The sequence below is a fragment of the Lemur catta genome, chromosome 22 (genome assembly GCF_020740605.2).
Source record: "Lemur catta isolate mLemCat1 chromosome 22, mLemCat1.pri, whole genome shotgun sequence".
In the NCBI taxonomy this organism is placed as follows: Eukaryota; Metazoa; Chordata; class Mammalia; order Primates; family Lemuridae; genus Lemur; species Lemur catta.
The window spans coordinates 27503749-27529526 of NC_059149.1; the positions used below are offsets into that span (position 1 = coordinate 27503749).

At 47.4% G+C, this 25778-nt stretch overlaps 1 protein-coding gene across 1 annotated transcript in view; it reads left to right on the forward strand.

The window, feature by feature from the left end:
* BLK (BLK proto-oncogene, Src family tyrosine kinase) overlaps positions 1-25778 on the forward strand; it is a 38106-nt gene that overhangs the window by 3913 nt on the left and 8415 nt on the right. Inside the window, exons 2-8 of the mRNA XM_045535600.1 lie at positions 17676-17784; positions 19752-19803; positions 21135-21228; positions 21987-22085; positions 23014-23117; positions 24926-25072; positions 25511-25663. Coding sequence (XP_045391556.1) covers positions 17677-17784; positions 19752-19803; positions 21135-21228; positions 21987-22085; positions 23014-23117; positions 24926-25072; positions 25511-25663 — 757 coding nt within the window. The 5' untranslated portion in view covers position 17676. The remainder of the gene's footprint in view (positions 1-17675; positions 17785-19751; positions 19804-21134; positions 21229-21986; positions 22086-23013; positions 23118-24925; positions 25073-25510; positions 25664-25778) is intronic.

A 25778-nucleotide genomic window follows, 5' to 3' on the forward strand; every position in this document is an offset into this window, starting at 1 on the left:
TTTAGAACTACATGTGCGGCTGGAGGCGATTTTGTCCTAATCCCTCCAGGGAACGACAATTACATCGGGAGACAAAGTGCTCATTTCGGGGTGGAGTGGGGTGGACTTGGCATTGCATTTTCAGTCCTGGCGGTGGTGGCCTGAGTCTCGCGTCTCTCTCATCTAGTCCCCGACAACCCTGTTCGCTGGCCGGGGTTACTGATGTGGTCTCTGGCCAGAGAGCAGACTTTCCTCTCTGAAATTACATGACTCACATGGAAACAAACCCCAGAGCTTTGGACTCATTTGCCCTATCGTCTAAACCAGGGTTTTAATCAGAGGTCCATGAGTCGTTGTGGGGCTTTGTGGGGGGAGGGGTCCTGAAGCCAGGCACAAAATTTGACATGTATGTGATAAGCGTACTTTCTGGGGATAGTGTCTGTAATTCCGTTAGATTCTCAAAGAGGGCTTTGGCCCATAAAATGTTTAAAAAACGAACTTCTTGGGTTGGGCACAGTGGCTTGTGCCTGTAATCCTAGCACTCTGGGAAGCCGAGGACCAGCCTGAACAAGAGCGAGACCCCGTCTCTACTAAAAACAGAAAAATTAGCCAGGCATGGTAGTGCACACCTGTAGTCCCAGCTACTCGGGAGGCTGAGGCAGGAGGATCATTTGAGCCCAGGAGTTTGAGGTTGCTGTGAGCTAGGCTGACATCGTGGTACTCTAACCCAGGTGACAGAGCAAGACTCTGTCTCAAAAATAAATAAATACAAATAAAAAAATAAAACACCTTCTCTCTCTGTCCTCCTTCCCCCTTTTGGAAGGAGGGATTGAAATGAAAGAAATCTAAAGATCTGTGCCAATACACAGAAGTCCAGGGATGGGATAGGGAACATATCCCCATTTTAAGGATGGTGAAACTGAGGCTCAGAAGTACTTGCCAAGGGGCATACAGCTAGCATGTGAGGAAGCTTGGATTTGGACCCAGGTCTGTCTCACTGTTGAGTGTGTGTGTCCCTGCCCACTATGCTAACTCGCCTCACTGTTAAGACAATTCCCGCTAGTTCTGCTTTTTAAACCGAACCTAATTGCTATGTGTTCAAGTAAGAGATTCTGCCACCATTATGGCCATCCGTGGTTCTTAACTAAAGGAAATGTTTTGGCATTTTAAAAATAGATGGATCCCACAAGCTTTGCATTTCTCACCAGGGAGTCAGACTGACACAGAAATTGTGGTTGGTTAATTGTTCTTTCCTGCTACAAGCATTAACCATAGGAGGTGAGCTGTATTTGTCAAACTGAAATGTTATCGCCTAAGGCTGAAGGAGCCAAGAAAAGAGACTTTGGTCAAGAAACCAAACCCAAAAGTTCCACCCAGGGGGGTGGGAGACTTCTGCTCATTGACTTCCTGAATAGAGTTGGGCCTTTCTTCTTCAAACAGCTGCTTTTATTAACGATAGATAATCTCTGGCTTCCTAAATGTGTTTGATTTCCTCTTAGTAATCCTGTCCTGAATTTCCTTAAGCTCAGGTGTGCGTACCTGGAAGAGAACTTGGAGCATAATTCAATTTCACTTTCTCCTTGCTTCTCTGCTAAATTACCTACTTGTTGTTATTGAAAATGGGCAGCGATTAAAGAGGAAACACTTCCTGAAATATATCAAACAGTCATTCAACAAAAGGGAGTAAATTATATTTTCCTCTTGGGCATCTTAGATGTAGCACAACATTAAACATTAGGGCCATGTGCCTTCTTGGCCACAAAGTATTGGCTAAGGATCAATAATCGTTACGTAGAATAGCACTTGTTTTTTGAATGAATGACATCTTTCTACCATCGTCGTGGTCAAGTACACTGTGCACTCCATCGCAGTGGGGTGTTGGGGGGAGGTGGACAAGTAGCAATTTTCTTACGTTTGGATTTTCCCTGATTAATTGATTGATCGATTGACTCATTCATTCAAAGAAGAGAAAGATTGAGTGCATATCTACAGTATGCCAAGGGCCAAGATGAGGCCTGAAGATACAAAGTTGAAAAATAAATAGCTCCTTCCCTTGCAGAACTCAGGAGGAGTATAGTTCAGAAGGCAGACGTGCTTTCTGTGCTTTGGGTCCGTAAGAAGGGGGGTGACCTATGGGTACAGAGTCCCACAGCTGGCGAGGGGTGGGCTACATCTTCAACAAAGTCTAGTTCTTCAGGCAGACCAAAGAAAATTGTGTTGAGTGTTTGGTTAGCTCTTTTCCAGAACGTATTATCATTTCTTAACATGGGTCTAATCAATATCCTTATTAGCATATAAAAATCCTCGTTCTAAACACTGCCCTGAAATCACTCTGACGGCACGTCAGCCATCTGGCATGGATGTGGACAGCCTGAAAGACGAATGGTTCCAATCTTTTAGGTTTTACAATTTGGGTCCCAACAGAGATTTTTATGTGGGATTTGATATTTTACAAACTTATATTATTTAATTTGTTCCTTTAAGGCAAGCAGAAAATGTATTTGTACCCCAATTTTATACATAAAGCAACTGAGGCTCAGAGAGATTTGGAAAATTTGCCCCAAATCACACAGGCTTATAAATTTTTTTTATTTCTACAGATTTAGGGGGTCCAAGTGGGGTTTTGTTGCATGAATGTATTGTATAGTGGAGAAATCTGGGCGTTCAGTGTACCGAACATCTGAGCAGGGTACCTTGTACCCAACAGATAATTTTTCATCCCTATAGGCTTGTAAATTGACAGAATTATTTCTGGATGATTTGGGGTGACTACTATATTATTGTGCCAGGCTTCTAATATAATAATAGCAACTAACATTTACTGAGTGCTAACTGTGTACGAGGCACTATTCCAAGTACTTCATATATTTTGTATTGTATAATATAAAGTCATTCCGGGACTTGCTTTCGTACAAGCACTTTTGGCTTTTTTACCTTTGCCTTATCTTATAATAGATGAGTCCAGATGAATCACTTTTAAGGTCTTTTGAGCAACATAACATGATTGCCTTTGTAAAAAATTATTTATTCAAAAAAGGAAGATTCTCTTGATGTTTTTCTTTGTCCTTGATAAAATATTTACTTCTCTTGTTTTATCACCCTGCTGATCCCTCCCCTCCGTGCTCACGGCCTGGGTTTGTCGCTGGCCTTGAGCCCGGGCAGAGCATGCAGGGTCCCCGGGCCGGGGCTGGGGATCACACTGTGCGGCTGGCTCAGGGAGTGGGACCCCGGAATCGTGTGTGTGTGTGTGTGTGTGTGTGTGTCCTATTCATCCCCAACCTCTCCCGCCCTGCCTGGCACAAAGTGCTCAAAAAAAGTTTGTTGAAGGAAGGATAACAGCTCACGCAACTCGCTGGCGAGAAACCATCCATCCGCTCTCCCTCCAAAGGTGGCAGGAACACAGCAGATGGTTTTGCTGATGACGAGAAGCGAGACACTCCAGCACGTCATCCCAGGGTGTCAGAATGAAAAAGGTAAAGCTGTCTGGCAAATACCATGACGCAGTTTCCAGCCCGGCGTGGAGGGCATCCGCCTGCCAGAGCATCCCGTCCGGGTTGCCGGGAAACCTGCCCTTGTGCTGGGGCCCTGGAGGCCCAAAGAGACTGGAAGCCATAGTCCCCAATTCAACCACTGCTGACCAGGACAGAGGAGGCCTGGGAAGTCACTGAAGCCCAGTCAGGGGATGGTAGCAAAACTGAGGACAGGGTCTGAATAGCTACCCTTCTCCTCCTCTGGGCTCCCAGTCCCCTGCCCCCATCCCACCCCACTCATGGCCTCGTCATCCTCCGTCTTTACTGAGGTAAAGGAAGCATTCGTGTCTTAGTCCCACCCGAAAGGCACAGTCATGAGCAGAACATCAAACACGGGGACAAGGGTGTCTGGGTGTCACAGGCAAGAGCCCCGCAGTGGCCTCCCCCAGAGAGTTTGGGGCCCTGCAGGCTCCCCAGGGCTCAGAGGGGTTAGGGGGATGGGGTGGAGAGGTCGGGGGTGCAAGCGACCTTCTGCAGAGCCGCTGCTCCTGGCCTTAGCTGCCACCCCCCTGCCCACCCGCCCCCTGCAACTCTCCACTCTCCCCACCCCTGGCGAGTGTGGCTTCCACGTTTCAGCTGTTGTGACTAATGCCGCCGTGAGCACAGGTGTACAAGTACCTGTTCACGTCCTTGCTTTCAATCGTTTTGTGTTTATACCCAGAAGCGGAAGCACTAGATCCTGGGGTAATTCTGTGTCTCATTTGTTGAAAAACTGCCATGCAATGTTTTGGATGGTACAATGAGTGAGGTGGGGGCCACTGGAGGGCTCTGAGCAGGGGAGTGATGGGACGTGAACTACATTTTCAAGGATCACCACTGGCCCCTTTGGAAATGGGCTGGAGGAGGGAAGGGGAGGGAGTGAGGCCAGTTGGGAGCCGCCTGGAGTCTCCCAGCGACAGTGAAAGCGACTTGGACCCGGCTGGCAGCTGGCGAGGCAGGGCGACGTGGTCCACTCCTGGCTGTGCTGACAGGACAGCCAGCATGGATTGGGGGCGGTTGTATGTGGAGCGCAGGAGAGAGTTGCCGTCTACAGGGATGCGGAAAGGCTTGCGCCACAGGTCGGGGAGCTCAGCTGTGGCCATTTTAAGTCTGAGACGTTTATGAGAAGTCCAAGTGGCAATGCTGAGGGTGACAGATGCCGTCAGTTGGTTCTCTGAGCTCTACCCGCCGCTCTCTCTGGCCCTGTTCCTGTGTGAGTGTCCTGGGCTCCCCCCCCCCAAGCCTCCTGCAGGCCCCCGGGCTCCCGGGGCCTCCTGCTGTTACAGCTGAAGGCTTCCTCCTCCGTCTCACCTGCTTTCTGGGTGGTATTTGAGAGAACTTGTCTCAGGTGTGTGGGAAAGAGCAGAGCCTTGTGGGTACAGGGGATGGCCGCCCGGCCCACAACAAGGCAGGGGACTGCTTCGGCTCCAGAAAACCCTCCTGCCTTCCCAGCCAAGACTGGTCTGTGAGCCCCTGCCTGCCCGTGGTGCAGCCCCGGACAAGAGCTCTTGCCCCTGCTACATGGAGGCTCCTATTCCCCAAGGCCCTGATAAATCTGCACCTGAGTCGAGGGTCACCTGTCTGAGCTGAGACTGGCTTCTGGAAAGCCAGAGAAGTTCATTCCCCGTAGCATCAAGGGCCATGCCGCCCTGTGCAACTGAGGCAGGAGACGGGGGAGACTCAGGAAATGTCACCAGAGTGAGATTTGAGCAGGGCTTGCTCCGACGACGATGCACCGTCAGCGCCTGCAATGATGCCAGCACCTCGGAGCTCACCCTGCAGAAGAGGAAACCGAGGCTGGGAGAGCGGAGGGGGTGGGCAGAGCGTGCAGCCGGCAGATGGGTGACTCAGGCAGAGAACCTCGTTCCCCGAGGGCCCAGGTGTGCTGGCGTGAGCACTGGGGGTCTTTGCCCACAACGCACAAATTCGGCCAAGGCGAGACGCCAGCTCGGTTGCTCTTTAGACGGTGGGTCCCGTCAGAGCTTGACTTCCCAGGGGGACACCCACTTTCACATGGGTTTCTTCGGAGCATTCAGTTTTTTCAGAAAACTTACCTGTGAACACCTGCTGGACGCTGGGTTCTGATTCAGACACCCCACAGCGGGGTGGGGGACAGCAGAAGAGTCTAATCTTCAGGAAGATTAGGGATGTCTCTCCCCTGCCACCTCTGAAGGTCACCGTCACGCGGTCATTGGTTTCTCACCATCTCAATCCACTTCCCCCATTTCCCCTGACAACACCCCCGTCCCCGCCACAGCCGCCTCTGGCCCTGCCGCCTGCAGCAGCCTCCGCCTGCTGTCCCAGCTCCCAGCTTGCACCTGGTCCCTCCTCCACGCAGCAGCCGCAGTGATCTTTTTAAAAGGTAAGTCAGCCCCTGCCTTAAACACCCAATGGCTCCACATGGCATTTTGAAAGAAATCCCAGCTCGGGCCCTCCTGGCCTCCGGCCAGCCCTGGCTGCTCCTGGACCCCCAAGCCCTCCTAGGGCCTTCTCTCTCTGCTCTTCCGTCTGCCCGTCCAGACCTTTGCAAAGCCTCTCCTCGCCACCCAGACCCCAGCGTAAATCTCGCCCCCCAGAGAGGGCCTCTGCCATCTGACCACCCAGGGCCCGTGCAGTGACTCTGTCCGTCACCCTGCTTGGTTTCTGCACAGCCCTTGCCCCTCCTGGCACTCGCTGGTCATGAATGTGCTTGTCGTCCGCCCTCCTCTTCTCCCTCCTCCCGCATGTCAACTAGCATGGAAGGTCCATGGAGCAAGAGCCGGGTCCCCTCTGTGGCCCCCATCCTAGCACAGGGTCTGGCTCTAAAGTCTCTGTTGTGGGGTTCATGAGTTCCCTCGTGGGGAGGAATCAGACTGTCCCTGGGACTCCCCTGGGTGCCAGGAGACCCCGCAGCCATCGTGTGGGGTTGTTGGGTGCTGACGTGGTCACAGCCATTCTGGAAAGCAATTCCAGAGCAGTCTTCCTCCTGAGCACCTGCACAGAGGGAAGAAGTCTGAGATGTAGGCAATGATTCATAGGCAAGTGTTAGACGAAGCTATACACACACGCGTAGCAGGGAAACTTAAAATTGTGTTCATTATAAGTTTGAATGCTATGAAAAAGGTTTGTATTATACCTGTTAAGTGATATCAGGAGTGTAAGTTTATGTACAGCATAATAATAGTTAATATTTATCCAGAGGCCTCTGTGCCAGGCACTATACCAAGGACCTTACATATATTTCCTAAATCTCTGCACAACCCTGTGAGGTAGTTTTATTATCTCAGTTTTCCTGGCTGGGAAAATGAGACTTACAGAGATCAAGAAAGCTGACAAATGTGGCCTCGTTTATAAATTGTAATGTCAGGATTTGAATCCAGAGCTGTTTCACTCCCAACACTTCATTTTAAACGCTATTCCATGTTGGTTTCAGTTTTATAAGTAATTTAAATTGTGCATACTCCTTCCCTCCCCGCCAAAAAAAGACTAAGAAGAAATACACCAAAATATTAGCAGAACTTGTTTCTGAGTATTGGGTTTAGGGGAAATTTTTTCCTCTATAATTTCCTATAGTTAAAATGTTTTCTATAATGAGCACAGATTATTTTCATAAAAAGTTTTGAGTTTTGTCAAGAAAAGTGGTCATATATAATTACAAATAAATTTGTCAGTATAGAAGTAAAATACTTCTAAAAACAAGCAATTTGAGCCAAACATGATATGTAATATATCGTGACTGAGTACAGTTCATTCTATGATAAAAGGAGAATTCAACGTTAATAAACATATTAGTGCAATTTATCACATCAGTAAGTCAAAGTAGAAAAATAATTGTTGACTGTCCTGACACATGCTTTAAAAGACATTCAACAGAATTCAACAACATTCCTAGAAAAGTTTCTTGTACCCTAGAGAAAAGGGAAATTTCCTAGATATCTTCTGCAAGCCCACAGCCAAATTCAGGAGAAGTCAGAAATGCCCGCTAATGTTGATATTTTTCAACTTCGCTTTGGGAATTCTAACCGGTGTAATATAACAAGAAAAAGTAATACAGCATCTATATATTTAGAGAAAAGGCAGAAAAGATGGTGTCTTTGTCCTCCAGGGAAATTTAAGACAAATAACTGAAATACACAAACATCAATAGCTTCCTTTTTTCCAGTGATAACATTAGCAATGCCAATTCTCCAAAAATTATATATTAATTTGAATTCAATATCAATAAAAATTAACACAGGAATTTTTAACTTGTCAAAATCAGTCTTAAGTTATATTGGAGAAATGAATGAGAAAGAAATAAAATGAGATGTAGAAAGTCTTGAAAAGAAGACATGAAACTGTATCACTAAACCAGAGTAATTAATATGTGTGGTTCAAGGCAAGAACAGAGAAGCCAGAAATAGGACCAGGAACATGTGGGAATTTAATAGGTGATAAGGAATGCATTGTAAATCAGTGAGGAAGATGAGTTACTTTTTAAAAAATTTTATTTTATATTTGATTGGTCAGTTCAAATTTATTAGATATTTGATTTGTCAATTCAATGAACATTTATCTTTATTGTAAGGATATCTTCCTCTACTTTTTTCTAACAGTTCTAATTTTTGTCTTTGACATTTAAATCTTTAATCAATTTGGAGTCAATAGTTGGGAATGGTTGTGAGTTAAGAGTACAGTTTTATGTTTTTTCCATGTGGAAAACCAGTTGTCCCAGCATCAATCATTGAACGGTTCATTCTATCCCTGGTGATGTCCCTCTGGCATGTATAACGTTGCCACCTGTGTGTTTGTCTGTCTGGGTCCCTCTGTCCCATCTCCCTGTCCTGTTTCTATGTTCCTTTCCCAACTCCACTCTTCATCCCTGTGGCTTTTAGTTAAGCATTGGCATTTAGTAGGGGACTCATCTCTATCTTATATTTTTTCTTTCATGGCTATCTTTGCTATTCTTGAGCCTTTTCTCATCCATAAAACTTTAGAACCAACTTGTGAAATTCCTCAAAAACCCTTTTTGGAATATTGATTAAAAATACATTTGATTTTTAGATGATTTGGAGAGAATGTGCACCTCAATGATATGAATTCTCCTAAGCATGGTGGTCGATCTATATTTCTCCTTTTGTTTGAGCACTTCTTTAATATCTTTTAATAGAGTTTATATCCCCATACAAATTTGTGCATATTCCATTAGATATACGAGGGCTGCCCAGAAAGTATCGAGCCATTGTTAATATAACAAGAATGGTTACACGGCTGGGCAGCCCTCGTATCTCGAGGTAAATTATATGTTTAATTGGTATTAGAAATTACTTATTTTCTAAAAACTACATTTCTCTAAATAGTCAAAGTATATGAATAGGCCATGCACAGAGGAAAAAAATCTATATAACCTGTGTGTGTCTCAAAAGTAATCAAAGTAAAACAAATTAAAACAAATAGATTCCATTTATCACCCATCCCCTTAATAAAAAGTAATGTCTGATAATACCGGCTTTGGGAAGAATATGGGGAAAATAAGAACTCCCAGGTACTGCGGATGGAAGTACAAATTGGTTCAATCACTTTAAAGATAATTTTGGAGCCCGCAGAGCTACTGAGGGAGCGAGCACACCCCGCTGCCCTGTAACTTCACAAAGTAAATTAAATACAGGGGCACGTATGAGGAATCACAGTGCTGTTCATCACTGTGAAAAGTGTTCTTTAGTAGAAAATGGATAAAATAAAATGAGGTTTATTCATTTCATGGAATAGGATAAAACAAAAAAAAATAGGGATCTCTGTATCACAATGAACAAATCTCAAAAACAGAATTTTTTTGCCAGAAAAAAGCAAGTTGCAAAAAGGTTACATACATTATGAAGCCATTTTTGTAAAGGTCTAAAACATACAAAGCAACAGTATGTGTTGCTTGTGACTGCTTGTACATGTCATAAGCATACAAAATCACACGTGGTGGGAACACCCACTAACTTCAAGATAATGATGACTTTTGGAGAGAAAGAGAGGAGAAAATAATGATTACACCTGACTGTATTTTTGTGTCTGTAACATAAAAAGAGAGAGGAGGAAAAAGAAAGAGAACTAAAGTAAGTGTAACAAAATATTAATGTTTGATATTAGCACTGTCACATTAGTTTCTGTGCTTTTTATGCATTTAAAATATTCATAGCCAATAATGAAAAACACTTGAAAACAGTTGTATATTTCAATCATCTCAGAGTGGGGAAGACATCCACAAGTGTGAAGGTGAAAGGAAAGGGTGACAAAGATTAACAAGTTGATTAGATAAAAATGATACCTTTGTGCACAGTGGATGCCAGAACAAAATTAAAAAGCAGAAGGTAGTGGAGAGAAATATTTACAATAGTTATGACAGATTAATGTATAAATTAAACATAGTTATCATATAAAAAGTTCTTGCATATCACTGAGAAAACAACAAACACCTCAATGTAAAATTGGCAGAAGACATGGATGACCAAATTGTAACATGAGAAACATAAGCGGTTAATAAATACATGATAAATATTGATAGAAAAGTAAATTAAATAGATGTTCATAACAGCTTTCCATGGGTGGTGGGGGTTGTGAGTGATTTTGTTTTCTTTGCATAGATGAGAATTTTCTGATTTCTTATGTGCGTATTACTTACTTGTTTAATACAAAAAGGGACTGAAAAATAAAAGGCAACTTTTTAAATAAACTAACTTAAAAAGGATAAAAAGAATAATAACCTCTATTAGAGAAAGTATAGGAAAATACATACTCATGTGCTGCTGTCTGAAATGTCTAAAGGACAATCTGGCAAAATATCTGGGAGACTTAAATAGGTTGTGTGTGAGGGGTGTCTGGAAAGTATCCAGCCACTGTTGATATAACGAGAATGGTTACGTGTTGGATACTTGCCAGACAGCCTTCCTACGGTCTTTGGCCTAGCAATTCCATTGGTAGGATTTTAACCTCAACAAAAATTAATAGAAGACCTGGGCAAGGATGAAGTATGTGAGCCAAGGACATTTTCAAAGCATGTTTATGATATTTGAAAAATTGCAGACAACTTGGTGTGTAGCAAGAAGAGTGGGGGAACTCAGAAGGGCATAGCACAACTTGGTGATAGGCTGCTCACCAGCCTTGCACAGTTTGCTGCAGACAAAACAGGTGGCAACAGGAAAAGATGACCATGATACGCTCTTTTAAAAGCAGGTCACAAAACAGGATGTAGATAATGATCCCGTTTTTGCTTTTTTTTTTAAAAAAAAAAAAAAAGGCTATGGAAAATCACATATGAGAACGTTAACAGTGGTTTATCTGTGGATGATGGTGTTGTAGGTAATTTGTACCTTCCTGTCTGTATTCTGAATTTCCTGTACCAAAAGCAAATTACTTGTGTCAAAGGGAAAGTATATTTAATGTGGTTCCTAAGAGGAGGCTCAGCCCCCCAACCACGGACTGAACATGAAAAGGACAGATGTCTGTCACCCCTCTTATCTTGTTCCTCGGCCTTTTCCTAATGTTGTACAAGGGCTACACGCGAATATATTTGCTTAAGTAATTGCCTGCTTTGCTTTTTTTAAATTCACCTTTAAAAAAGGTATTTAGGCAATGCAAGCTTATTTAATTTGTGTTGAATCCAAATCAAGCAGAGACATAAAAAGCCCTCCAGTCCCTTTGCTTGTGCATTGCGATCCTCAGAAGCGACACTGTTCGAAAGTTTGATTCACACCAAAGGCTTTCAGGTATTTTCATTTGCAAATACATTGATAGATTCCCCCACCTTTTTTTTTTTTTTCCTTTTACACGGCCAGGATCGTACTACACAAAGCAGTCTGCAATTTACTCTTGCACTTAACAGTAATATATTCCAGACATTTTTCTTTGCCCGTTCACATCTCTTCTATTCTTTTACAAATTTACCTATCCATTCATTTACTTAGCTAGATTTTATCATTGTATACGTTAGCCATGAATACTGTTTTTAAAAATTTGAACAGCCTGAAAGAATATAAACTGGAAACTAAGTCTGCCTGTCCCGCCCACACCTGATGCGCCTTCCTCAGAGGGAAGCACAGGTAAGAGCTTTTGTCTTTAAATCACCTTTTCATTGCATTTGCAACTTCCCTAAATATGACTGCTAATGTCCCTGGGCTGATGACACTGACAGGTGCAGAGGGCACTGCGGCACCTGCCCTCTGTTCCATCCTGCCTGGCACCTGTACCCCCACCCCCTAAATTTTATCAATCAGTTTTTACCTTTCTAGTGATTGACTTTATGATTTTCCATGATACATTTAAATCTTTATATCTTGATTTTATTAACTTTAGACAATATCTATGGACTCCTGCCCCCCACATATACACAGGGTTTCAACTTCACATCCTACATTTTGTTGTAGGATTATTTTTACATATTAAGGCTCATGATATTTATATTCTGCTCTGTGTGTATGTTAATTTTACTGTGCTTCATCACTAGGTTAATGTTCAAAATTTTTTCAGTTGAAAAGCAGGCACTATAATAGCATGACTATGTAAATTTTTTTCTATAGAATCAAGTAAAATAATTGGATACATGGAGAAGGCCATGTGATACTATGTCATTAAAATTTCTCATCTGGGGGAGAATTTCCCAAATATCAAGGCTTAATGAAGCCTCTTTTCTTTTCGTTTATGTATTTGGGGTCATACTCAGCTGCCACTATTTCTTGTATCTCACGCTATTCTCATTCTTAAATACTTTCCATGTTTCTAGAGTACATCCTGGTGGAGTTTATTTTCCCCGTATATGCACATGTGCAAGGAGTGCTTTCACTGGCTTTAAGCCTTAATGTGGGATGTCTAGACAGGAATAAGCTTTTTCTACAAGGTTGCAGAACTCAACATACCAAAGAATATGCAAAGCTCAACACCTTCAATAGCTTGTAAATGTTCTTTTTTAAAAAAACACCTTTAAGGAGGTGTAAATAACATCCCATAAAATTCATCCATTTGAATTACAATTATGAGTTTTTACAACTATATAGATTTGTGTAATCTCCACCAAAATCAAACTGTAGAACACTTCCATCACCCCAGTCAGTTTCCTTTGGCCCCTTCCGTCCTACGTCTTATACTACCTCCCACCCCGGCAACCGCTGATCTGCCTCCTGTCACCATGGCCTGGCCTATTCTAGGATTTTATTCAGACGGAATCATACAGTGTGTGGTTAGCTTCCTTCTCTTAGCACAAAGCTCTTGAGATCATCCATGGTGTTGCGGGAACCATGGCCAAAGGCGATGGAGCCCCAGGCCGGGGCTGGGCAGCAGGCTCCAGGCAGCACTGGGGATGGGCCACCCCCTCCAGCTCCCAGCGCCACCTTAGCCAGACACTCACCTCTCCTTCTTCAGCTATAAACTGAGGATAATTGTAACCAATCTACCGATGCTATCACGAATATCAAAAACTCATATCTGCCGAGAGCTTTTCAACCGTGACATGCCAGGCAAATGCAAATGAAGGGTTTCTAGTTTCTCTATTCTTAGTTGCTGCCTCCACCACACCCGCTGTCTGTCTGAGGCTGTTTCATGGCGTGAGCATCCCCCCTGGGCAAACCTCCCCGCTCCGGTGAAAGTCTGCAGAGGGGTCTGATCTGCTTCAAATAAACGAACAACTGCCCCTTCCCACCTTCCGCTCCTCCCAGTAACCCCCTCTGTGGCATGCACGCACTCATGTGCACACACACGGTGCACACGCAGGCTCCGTCATGCATGTACACACATGCAGTACAAACACGCACATACAAGCACACAGGCACACACACATGTAGAAGCACACATGCCTGGGTGTATTCACATGCTTGTTCTCTCACATGCACACATGAGTTCTCTCTCTCTCTCTCTCTTTTTTCTCTCCTCCCTCCCCTACACAGACACACACAGACCCACACCTTCTCCCGTACTGTCCCTCTGGAAAGGAGGACAGCATCTGCTCAACGCAGCAAAGCCACTTGGAGCCTCCATGCCAGCACGTGTCGCATTTTGCTTCTTTCTGCCTGGACTTTTGCACTTCCTGGCTCCCCCCAACCTGAAACTGCTTGGGTGCGGCCGGAGCACCAGTGACAGTTCTAGTTGTCACACAGTCTCCAGTCAGAGCCACGGGGTGAGGGCATCCATAGAGACCCCAAGTAGCCATCAAAGCCATGGACAGTCATTCCTAAGGAGTCCAAGGATGAAGAAGTGTAAGTAGTGGCTCATTTAATTTTAGGAATTTTACTTGCTGTCAGGTTTTTTGAATGTTAAATTATGTTGTTTAGATAGACATTGTTTGCCCAGGAAGCTTAAAATTGGTGGCCACATGGTTGACTGGACTGAAGTAGACAACAGGGCTGGTTACTTAGGTGGATGGAGAAGCTTGAGGCCAAGTCCAGGGAACATTCTAGAAGCTGCTGCCTGCTGGCCCGTGGCCGAGTCAGGGAGGCCGGGAGAGGTCAGGAAAGTCCTGAGGCCCAGGACAGCCCTGGCTGCGGCTCCAGGCCCCGTGCCCCTCTGTAGCTGGGCAAATCTTTCACGTTCTCTTTTTATTTTCCTGCTTATACCAACAATTCATGCTTAGTGCTAAAGAACTCAAGGAATATATAAAATTACGAGTAAGAAAGTCAAAGTCACATGAAGTCCTATCACCTGAGATAAATAATATTTTAGGAAATACCTTTTTTGGGGCACTGCTTTGCATTAACACCTACCTCCCCCCGCACACAAAGTTTTTAAAATCTGCTTTTTTAAATTTTTGGCCTTCCACCTCTGTTTTCTGTCTCTACCTTCCCCCAGCAAGAACCAAAGTAAACAGCTCAGGGTTCATCTCCCCAAACCTCCGTCCATGTGATATACAGACACATGCATAGACACACGGGCCTCCAGGGGTTTCTTTTTTCGTTCTTTAGGGTTTCCAAATATGGGATTGTCACACGCACCTCTCTGTGTCTTGCTTTTCTCATGTAACAGCACGTTGTAGATATTCCTCTTAGCCTTACTGGTAGGATCTAGCACATTCGTTTTGATAATTACATAATATTTTAGAGTACAGATTTATTTAACAATTCCCTAATTGGTGAGCAGTTACATTGTTTTTTGGTTTGGGCTTTTTTTTTTTTTTTTTTTTTTTTTTTCGGTTTTTTGGTTGCCATAACTGTTGCTACAATAAACATTTTCATATCTCACGTATCTCATCATTATAGATACATGTATATAATGATGGTTTATTAATCTGAGATAGTCCAGAATGGGACTGAAAATCAAAAGATTTGTGTGTTTTTTTATTTCGACAGAAGTTAGAAAATTGTTTTCTATAAGAATTTGGAAGATTACTTTCTTTCAGTAATATTTCATATTTTATTTGCTTGATAAATATTTAGTAGGCATGAACTCTATGCCAAGATTGCCTTAGCAATTTGAATTCAATAGTGAGTAAAAGATCCCAGTCCTCAAAGAGGTTTCATCCTAGAAACGGAGCAGGAAAGAACAAATGAAATAACAAGAACTATTAATAGAATAAATACTTTACTACCTAAAATGTACGAAAACACAATTTTCCCTTGCTTTACCATCAACAATTGGTATTATCCTTTCTTTTATTATTATTTTTACCAATCTTGTTAATATAATCTGATATTTCATTATCTTCATTTGTATTTTCTAACTAGTAAGTAATGTTAATATTTTTCAATGTTTATTTAGGTATTTGGGTTTGTGTTGGATTAACTTTCTATTTGTAATTTTTACACATTTTTCTACTGAGTGGATTGTATGCTATCCTACACTTCTTGCCAATTTTTGTGAGTTTTGTATATATCATAAGTAGACATTTATCTGCCTTATGCTTTGCAAATCTTCTCCCGAGTCTATTGCTTATCTCCTGGCTGCGTGAATAGTTTCTTTTGCCATATAATACTTCTAATGTTTATGAATTTACATATGTCTTTTTTTTTTCTTTTAGCTTCTGGCTACCCTAGCTTTATTGGTAGCTGTCGCCAAACTCTGGGTTATATGTACAGTTTCCTAAATTTCTTCTGATATAGTTTTTTGGTTTTTTATATTTTTCATCAGTACACCTGGAATTTTTAATATATGGTGTGAGGTAGGGGTTCAATTGTATTTTCTTCTAGGTAGGTAGTCATTTCCTCAGCACCGTTTATTAAATGCCACCTTTTCCATGTATGCGGTGCCCACACTCACCAGTCTGTTTACACGCATTTTATTCTGCGCCGCTGATTAGTGTCTATTCCGATTCCAAGTTCATGCTGTCTTGATCATAGTTTTCTTTTTTCATGACTTCAAAACTAGGTTAAAACTTTATTTGGGCATGTAAACCTTCAGATGATTTTATCCAATTAAAAATTGTAATTATAATTGAAAACACATCTAATTTATAGTAGGAACAAGAAAGAAGTCACAATCAAGGAAGAGAACAGATTAAAATAGTTGCAAGACAATACTATATAAATCTTTATGGCAACAAATTGGAAAATGTAGAGGAAACTGACAATCTCCTATAAATTATATGTTATCAAAATGGCACAAGGAGAAGGAAAAATGGGAATAAACAATTCCTGTAGAAGAAATAGGAGATGTATTTAAAGATTTATTTTAAAGGACTGTAGAAACAGATGCCTTAATAGCTGAGTTCTATCCAGCCTTTAAAGAACAGACAGCTCCAATGTTATTAAACTACTCAAGACCAGGAAAAAAGGAAGGAAAAAAGTAGGAAAAAAGACAGCCTCCCAATATATGTTATGAATCACCGTAATCCCAATGCCTCATAGAAAATCTCACTTGGGAATATAGATTCTCATTGGAAGTAAGATATTAGCAAATAGCATCCATGCCATGTATCAAAAAGACTAAGATACTGTAACCAAATAGCTTTTATTCCAGTAACACAGGATGTTTTAATAGCAGAAAATTTACCAACATAATTCATTACGTCAACAAATTGAAGAATAAAAATAATCACATTGATAGATACTATGTAGGCACCTGATAAAAATCAGTAGCATCCTTAAACCCATATCCACTATCTGAAACCCCAAATCTCTGAAGACCGAAGTGCTGCTTGTAACTTTGGCACTATAGTTCATCTGGTGGTAAAGCTAATCTGAATTCACGTAAAGAAACTACTTAAATATAAAAAATGTTGTTCTTTAAAAATGCAAAGTATTATGTGTTCTGTATGTTAAGGCATACTAAAAAAAAACATACTTGAGGATTCTTTATTTCTGTGGCGCTCTGTGCTATATCCAAAATTATTATAGTCTTTTTTGTTTTTCAAGGTGGGTTTGAGGAGAGTTGATATGACTCTGGAAGCTCTGGAAGGAACGCATGACTGCGTTTCATTGAATCTAAGACAGCACTGCTGGGAAGGCTACTGTTTGTTTTCTGTTTCACTAGAAGAGAAAAAAATGATGCTGCTCTTAATCACACTATAAAGCATCATCAATTATAAGACAGCTCCTGGTTTCAGAGATGTTGAAATGTGAAAAAAGGTGCATCTTAGAATTGATGAAATATGGTGCATAAATCCAAAGGAACCACCACTAACAATGTACCGTGCAGACGTGAGCAGGGACGCAGGTGTTTGCTCTCTGTGATGTCCGTCTCTCGGGAGTGTGTGGCCGTGAGTCGGACGGGACTCCAGAGCCGGGGTGCACTGGGTGGTGGTTGTGAGCGAGCTCGTCAACCTTCCGCATCAACCCTCCGCAGGTCGTAGCCCCTGCACTGTGGGTGACCAAGGCGTGGTCTCGGGGGTCTTTCCCACTTCTGACATTCTAAGAGTCTTCACCCAAGAAAAAACTTGATCATGCTTTTCTCACCTCTAAAGAAGACTCCTGATTGTTACCCTGAGAAGCGGCAGTTGACCCTAGGTTTCTGCACTATCCGTCCGCTCTAAATGTGCAGCGTCTCACCTGAGCATCTCAGCTGGGGAAGGAAACCTTAGACGTGTTCTAACAAAACCCTCCATTTACAAAGCAGTCCGTTCTCCTCTCTGGGCCCTGAGAAAGGATGGACGCGGGCTTTGCTCTCCCACCCTCTGCTGACCATGTTCTGACTTTGAGGTCTTCACTCCCTCTTTTCCATCCTAGCTTTCTAACTGGCCACCCAGAAGGGGTTGGGGGAGCTCCTCTGTCCAGAGGATCTGGGACCCCCTATCTCATCCGTCACCTGCCCTGTGCTCCCCGACAGGATGGGACTGGTGAGCAGTAAAAAGCAGGTCAAGGAGAAGGACAAGGGTCGATGGAGTCCCCTGAAGGTCAATGCCCAGGGCAAGACGCCCCCGCCGCTGCCGCCCTTGGTGAGTGATCAGCGCCCCGGGCAGCAGGTTACTTAATTCCCCTGTGCCTCAGTTTCCACATCTGTAAAATGGGTACAGCAAAAGTGCCTTCCTGATAGGGATGTGACACTATGTGATGTACACTAAGTGTGCAGTGCAACATACACACAGGACCAGGCGTGGGTAGCCCCCAGTAATTCTTAGCCAGTGTTCATTTCTCAAGGGTGGCCTTGAAGGGAAAAAGAAATCAAAAAGTTCAGCTTGGGGAGAGGGTGTGTGGGGAAGGGTCGGGGCATTTAGCTAAGTCTGCTGTCCCCTCCCTCCCCAGAAGCTCCTGGAGACCGTCGTCCCCTGCTTGGCCTTGCTGCCGGCATCCCCCAGAGCCTGCTCTCCCGGGACGAGCATCCTAAAATGGGAGGCTGCCTCTGCTCACCTCCCAGCAGCCCCTCAAGTTTTTCTGGAACCCCACGGGCATTTTAAATGCAGCAAAGTTTCTAAAGAAAGAAGAAAGTGAAATCTGAAGTGAAAGGGTTTTATGGCTGGGGAGTCTGTTTTCCCTGCTGCCAAAGGTGCATTTTAGGTTACCCCTTGTGCCTGTCGCTTCCTGACCGCTGACCCCCTTTTGGTTTGGGGCAGTTGGGAGTCACACCTGGCCCCCCTCTCCTGCACTGTCTGCCACCAGGGGCATGTTCAAGTGGCCATCTATTTACTCTAGCAGGGACCTGCTGGGGTGGGGGTGGGGATTGCTAATCCCAGTTCATAGATGAACTCGTGAGTCTTATCTACTCACGTCCCAATTTAACACAGGACTCAGCACACGACAACGAGATGTTTGTTGAATGAATACATGACCAAAGGGGCAAACTTGGTCTTAGATTAGGCAATTTCCCCAAAGTTATAAGCTAATAAGTAGTAGAGCCTGCAGTTTTTTTATTTAAAAAAGTCACATGATATATATTAATTATGGAAAAGAAATTTAAATTACTCACAATCCCACTACCCAGAGACACCAGAGGCAGCTCTTCCCCGGACCCTTTTTCAATGCATTCTTTATGACATGTGTTCATGTTTCTGATGGAACCGCACCATACACAGCATTTTTCAACATGCTGCTTCAAAATTATATCCAACAAATATGAAATATAAAAAAGAATAACACAGAAAGAGACCCATTCCTTGGAGTCCCCCTCACCCCAGGCCTCCATACCCCAGATCTATTTGTCATTCCTTAGCTTTGCTTTTTAATATCACTACTACATCTACATCCCCGAGCAGACTTTCATTCCATTTCTCACATTGTGGGCTTTACATTGACTGAATCACACAGCACGTGTTCTGAGACCTGGGTTTTGGCTCAATAATATATTTGTGAGATTTATTAATGTTGCTGCGTGTACCTATAGCTCATTAATTTCATTGCACGACCATTCTGTAACTTGTCTATTTCTCTCTCATTGGTTATAAGGGTTATTGCTACATTTTAACATTGTGTATTATTATTATTATCATTTTTGCTAAGAGCATTCTGGTACGTGTTTCCTGGTACACATATGCAAAAGTTTTTCTACAGGGTATATACCTACAAATATGTTTGCTGAGTTTTAGGGAAACATAGTTTTAAAATATTTTTCCTTGTCAACAAATATCCTTTTGCAATGTCATCTTTTAATGGCAGAGCAAGGATTTTAACCCAGGTGACTGGGCTTTTTCCGCCGATCCACAGTATCTCTCACCAAAGTTGGGGTGTCCCCGTACGTGGTGGGGGCAAAGTGGCAGATGGCCTGGGTTCTGTCTGAGGGCCGCACTGGAACCCAGGGAGCTGCCGCAGCATGTATAGAACCTACCTGTGCAGCCTCCAAAGGGGGCTCCTGTCTCCCTACAGAGGAGACCCCGCAGGAAATCAGCTGCCATACCCGCAGCGTGGTCCCACCAGGCCCTGGCCAGGCTGCAGGGTGTGGGCTCACTCAGAGCGTGTGTTTCTGCCCCAGGTCGTGTTCAACCACCTCACTCCTCCACCCCCGGACGAACACCTAGATGAAGGTAGGAAGGGCGTGGTTTGGGGAGCTGAGGCCCCACAGCCCTCCCCAGGCCTTGGAACAGTGGACAGTCGGGGACAGCCTCCCTGAGGAAATGGGGCAGGGCCCTCGAGGGCTGGCGGAGAGAAGACAGAGTGTTTTCTGCCTCCTTCCCGGCCACTTTCTGGAGCCCCCTGCCAACCCTCTCACCACCCGAGCCCCCTCCCTCAGTCCCAGATGCAACTGTATTCTGGTGGCCAGGCCTGGGGGTGCCCTGGTGAATGAACTCGGCCTTCCTGGGTGGGGGGGCTCAGCCTTCAGGGCTCCCAGGCTGAGATCTGGCTTCTGGAAGCTTCCTAACCACACAGCCCTCAGGCTGGACTCTGCCCAGGCCTGGGGCAGGGGTGGCCGTAAGTCAGTCACACTCCTGCCGTGAAAAAGCCTGGGTCCGTCACACTCGTGAGCAAAGGGCTGGAACCAGGTCAGTCAGTGCCCTCACCGGGGGTCCCTTACCCTGCAGGCTCACCGTTCTTTTCCATCGGGGACAGCAGAGCCTTCTCTTCCAGGCAGGGGGGTCGCAGCTCCAGAAAGGAAGCTCAGGGCAAGGAAATCAGCTGACTGCCTTTAGCACAAGCACTTGAAGCTTAGAACCGCAGGGGACCCCTCATTCCAGGGAAGGGGAGGTGCCCAGCCTGAGGTCACTCATCAGTGACAAAGCTGAGTCATCTGCCCCCAGGAAGCTAAACGGCCTCCAGGCGGCATTACCAGGAGGGTCCTTTGGCTCCCAGAGCTGTGCAGAGAGCCCTGGTCACTAGCAGTGCTCATTTGAAGGACGGCACCAAGCTCCTGAGCCCGGGGTCCTGACACGGCCGATGGCCAGGCAGGTTCAGGGGAGCTGCCAGCCAGGGGCCGTGGCACGAGCTGCCACAGTCCAAGACCACCCCAAGGGCTGGCGGGGACAGAGGGGAAGGGGAAGAGGAGGGAGGTGACTTCGAGCTGAGGACAGGGACAAGGCGGATGATGAGGGACTCGCCAACACTGACCCCAAACTCGAGTCTACAGCCGGCTGCTGCCTTCGTGCAGCTGACGTCCCAAATCCTTTGGCTCCAGTTCGGTCACACGAGCCCTGTGCTGGCCTTAGGGCTTCCTAGTGGGACCCAGGAGGGAGGACGGGTGGGCTCCGCGGGCAGCCGTCCTGGTGCAGACAGACGTCGGGTGGCCAGTCCGCCTGGCGAGAGCTTCCCCTTCAGCCTCGGTGAGCAGGGGCCTCGCCGGGCACCCCCGCCCCCTTGGTAGCCAGAGACGGCTCCTGCCACACACCCGCCCCGGCCCACCATCGCCCCCTTGCTCCTTCAGATGAGCACTTCGTGGTGGCCCTGTACGACTATGCTGCTGTGAACGACCGGGACCTGCAGATGCTGAAGGGAGAGAAGCTGCAGGTCCTGAAGGGGTGAGTGTCTGGGACGCCGTCCCTTGTCCCCACCAGACTCCCTCAAAGTCCCCTTCCCTCGCTCCACCCACCACACCTTCTGCGGCAGACCCCAGAAATCCCCATGGCCTGGCCCCAGCCCCAGAGCCCAGCATCTCCTTAAGCTTGACCCTGCGGTCTTCCTCTCCGCGGTCTTCCTGGCAAGGTGGTTTCCACTCACGACCTCCTGTGCATCCTTCAAAACCCAGCTCTAATGCCACCTCCTCCGTGTAGCCCTCCTGACTCTCATGGGCGTGTGGGCTTCTCCCTTGTCTGTCCCAGCAGCGCTTGCCTGGCTGTTCCATGAGAGCCCTACGCTTGTGTCAGTGGTATCCGGCCTTGTCTCCCTGTCGAAACACAATCTCACACAGGATTACTCGGGCCAGTTCAGCTTGAGCTTGTTTACACTGTTGCCTCCCAGAGATCCTCCTGAGTCTGCTGTCTCTCCACCCGCAGGCTTGTCCTGTGGAGCCTCCGGGGCCTGACTTTGTTCTCGAAGTTCTGAAATGGGCTTGAGCCAAGCGAGGAAAGCCTCGGCCGGGCTGCATGTACCCATTCCTTCCCTGCCCCAAACGTGCCCAGTGCACACCTGGGCCGACGCACACGCGCCCCTCCATGTCTGCACCAACCACCCCGAGCGTCCTCTGCCTGCGGGGAAGGGACTGTGTGGAGGGGCTGGGGCTGCCGGGCAGGCCCACAGGAGCCATGGTCACATCTTTGTCTTCACTTCAACCCCTTAGGACCGGAGACTGGTGGCTGGCCAAGTCGCTGGTCACGGGAAGAGAAGGCTACGTGCCCAGCAACTTCGTGGCCCGCGTGGACAGCCTGGAGGTGGAAAAGTAGGTGGACGCTGGTGGCTCCTCAGCCGTGCAGGGCGAGGCCGGGAGGGGAGTCCAGGGAACCCAGCAGGGAGGGGACAGGGAATTAGACCTGCTAGGAAAGGCTCCCGACAACATTGAAACTGCTGGGCGGGGCTGATCGCGTCACTGCCCAGCTGAGACAAGAGCCATCCCTTCCTGGGTGCTCTGGATGGCACGGTCCCGATGTCCTGGACGGGTGTCCGATGGCTTTGCAAGCTCAGAGCCTGGCACCGTGCCCAGCCACCCCTCCTTTACTGCCTCTGGTGGGCGGGGCTCCCAGGGCAGTGGGCTTGTGGGGACCCGGCTTACAGAGGAGCAGGGTCCCAACCTCTAACCCCTCACACCTCATCCCCCACGGGGCCCCAGGAAAGTCTGCTCATGGCTCACACGGTGCCCAGAGCACCGACACAGGCCAGGCTCTGCCCGGGGCCGGGGAAGGGGTAGCCGCAGGGAAGACTCCTCCTCCCCTTCCTCCCCGGGGTGCACCCACAGTGAGCGATCCCTGGCTGGAGGGGAAGGACGGGGTGCAGGCTCTGCATCCAGCAGCTCCTGCAACGCAGAGCCTGGTCGGCGAGGAGCCGCGTGTGCTCACGAGACCAGCTCTCCTTCCGGGAGGGTGATCGGGTGCATTTTTCCAAAGCAAAACTACCAAAGGTCACCCAAATTATGATCATTCCGGGAAAGCAGTCAGTCCAGCAGTGGGTGGGAAGGGGGCCAGGAGGGGGCCACAGGGACAGGGGCTTTGAATCTGTCACCATGTGAGGAGCAGCAGCTCAAGGCTGACCTGGGAGCAGAGATGACATCTTATTCCTTGGGGACAGGGATAGCTCAGGAGTGAGGTGCTCAGGAGAGACTATCCCCAGGGGCACGGCACTCCCTGAGATCTGCCTGCCTTTGCCATTTCCAGGTGGTTCTTTAGATCTATTAGCCGGAAGGAGACGGAGAGGCAGCTTCTGGCCCCGATCAACAAGGCCGGCTCCTTTCTCATCAGAGAGAGTGAAACCAGCAAAGGTAGGCATGGCGGCCACGCCCACCTCCCCTGCTCACCTGGGGAGCCCCCTTCAGAGGCCGTGTTCTGGGGGACAGTGCTGGCCAGGAGAACCGGAACCTTCCAGGCCTGCTCTGCCCCCAACTTCAGCCCTGTCCAGGAGTTGGCTTTGAGGCTGTCCCCATGGACGGGTTGCGCCTTTGCCAGGGCTGGAAATGACTGGTTGCTCGGGAATCAGGCAATGAGGCCTCCTGCCCTGACCAGCCTGGCTATGTCTGCAGGAGGCTGGTGGGGCAGAGGAGGGGTGTCACCCCATGCCCTCAATCACCAGCCACGCTTGGGAATCAGAGGACTGGGGAGCCCAAGGAATCCTTAGAGACAATCTCAGCCAGAGGCTGGCAGGGGACACATGTGTGGGAAGTGGCCTGGCCGGGATGTAGAAGGGGGTAGTGACTGTGGAGAATGGGAGAGCCGTGCCCAGTCTAGAGACTCACAGATTCGAATCCACCGATGGAGCAAAACATTTCCGCCACCCCCAGGGTTTTCTCTCACTTTCTCCCGCATTTGGCTTTCTTTCCTTCTCAATGTTCTTTTTGTTATAAAATATAAAACACGTAGAAAGCTTGCATGAATTATGAATGTGCAATTATGAATTCTAAGGTAATCATAAGTAAAGCCCTGTGTAACCGTAACCAAGAGATAGAACATTCCAGACGTCCAAGAGCCCCTCACTCCTCCACTTAGGCCCCTTCCTGATCCAACCCCCACCTGCTGAGAGGTAACCCCTGCTCTGACTTGTATGGAAATCCTTCCCTGCCTTCCCTCTGGGTCACCAGCCTTGTGGTGCCTGTTTTTCAGCCTTACACAAGTGGAATCGCACGATTCTTATTTTCGTGTCTTACTCCGTTCACCCACCATTGTCTGAGATGCTGCGTTAGCTTGCTTGGGCTGCCGTAACCGGACACCACGGATTGATTGGCTTAAACAACAGACATTGATCATCTCACGGTCCTGGGGGCTGGAAGGCCAGGATCGGGTGTAGGCAGGGATGGTGTCTCCTGAGGCCTCTCTTCCTTGGCTTGCGGAAGGCGTCTTCTCCCTGTGTCCTCGCGTGGGTGCCTGTGTCCTAATCTCTTCCTATAAGGATGCTGGTCATACTGGATTGGGGCCACCCTAATGACCTCACTTTAACTTAATCACCTTAATCACTGGGGGTTAGGACCCCAGCATGGAGGGGTCCGCGGGACTCAGAGAGTTGGACAGAGGCACGTTGTAAAAACACCGAGTTTCCGACACCGGCTCCCGCTTGTCCGCAGGGAAACGTGAAGCTAGATGACAAAATGCACGTGTGTGCGGCAAGCAGCACGGGAATCCCAGCAGGGCCCCTGGGAAGCAGCTGGCCGTGCTGTCGGCCACGGAGTGGCTACCTGAGGCTGCGGGAGCAGAGGCCGCCCTGTTAGCCAGAAAAGGGCACGAAGCTCCTCGACCCTCCAGCGACCCTACATTTCCTAGTGGTCCGTGGCAAAGGGGCCCTGAGCGGCCAGGTGCCTAGTCGGGGGTCCACGTGGTTGCCGAGGGACCGTCCCACCTTCTACAGTGTTCTGTGGCTCCTGGCTGAGTTTTGGGGACTTGGGGAGGATGCCCAGGGCAGAGTCAGACGGGGCCAGCAGGGAAGGTTCCCAGGGCGAGGCTGAGATGAAGGAAGTGGGAACTTGGATAGAAGGGGTGAAAATGGAGAGCAGAATTGGGGGAAGTTTTTCAAAGCACTGAAATGAAGCCCAAACCCTGATCCTGTTTTTTCATCTCACGCGTGTGTCCCCGTTGACTCCAGGTGCCTTCTCCCTGTCTGTGAAGGACGTCACCGCCCAGGGGGAAGTAGTCAAGCACTATAAGATCCGCTCCCTGGAGGAAGGGGGCTACTACATCTCCCCCCGGGTCACCTTCCCCTCGCTCCAGGCCCTGGTGCAGCACTACTGCAGTAAGAGGGGCGTCTGGGGGGGTGGGCGCTGGTGCCAGAGGAGCGCTTGTGTCTCTCTGTCACTAAGATCCCAAACTGTGTGAGTGATTGGTCCCACCTGGGGTGGGGGCGGGTTATCCCGAAGCTGGGCCTAAGGAATTGACAACTCTCAGGATAATGATTCAAAGTTGGTGGCCCCAGTCCACTGTCCTGGCTGGGCATGGGGCCACCTGGACAGTAGCAAGTGTCTCCAGTCTTAGAGCAGGTCAGTGACAGCTGCAGATGCAAAGAGCTGAGTGTGTGTGTGTGTGTGTGTGTGTGTGTGTGTGTGCGCATACGCTTGCTGGGGGAGGAGGAGGGGTTGGGGGTGAGGGGACACAGCTAGGGACGCTGTGGCTCCCCAGTGAGAGCCTGGCTGCTCTGGGAAGCTCCAGCCCCATCCTCTCCTCCCTAATGCAGAGAAAGGGGATGGTTTGTGCCAGAGGCTGACCGTGCCCTGCGTGAGCCTCGCTCCTCAAAACCCCTGGGCCCAGGACGAGTGGGAGATCCCCCGGCAGTCTCTCAGGCTGGTCAGGAAACTCGGATCGGGGCAGTTTGGTGAAGTCTGGATGGGTGAGTGTGTGCGTGCCTGGAGCCCTGTCCCCACCCGGTGTCCTGAAGCCCAGACATGGCTGCAGAAGACAGAAGGCTGAGCATTTGAACAGTGCGACATCCTTCCCCATGAAGG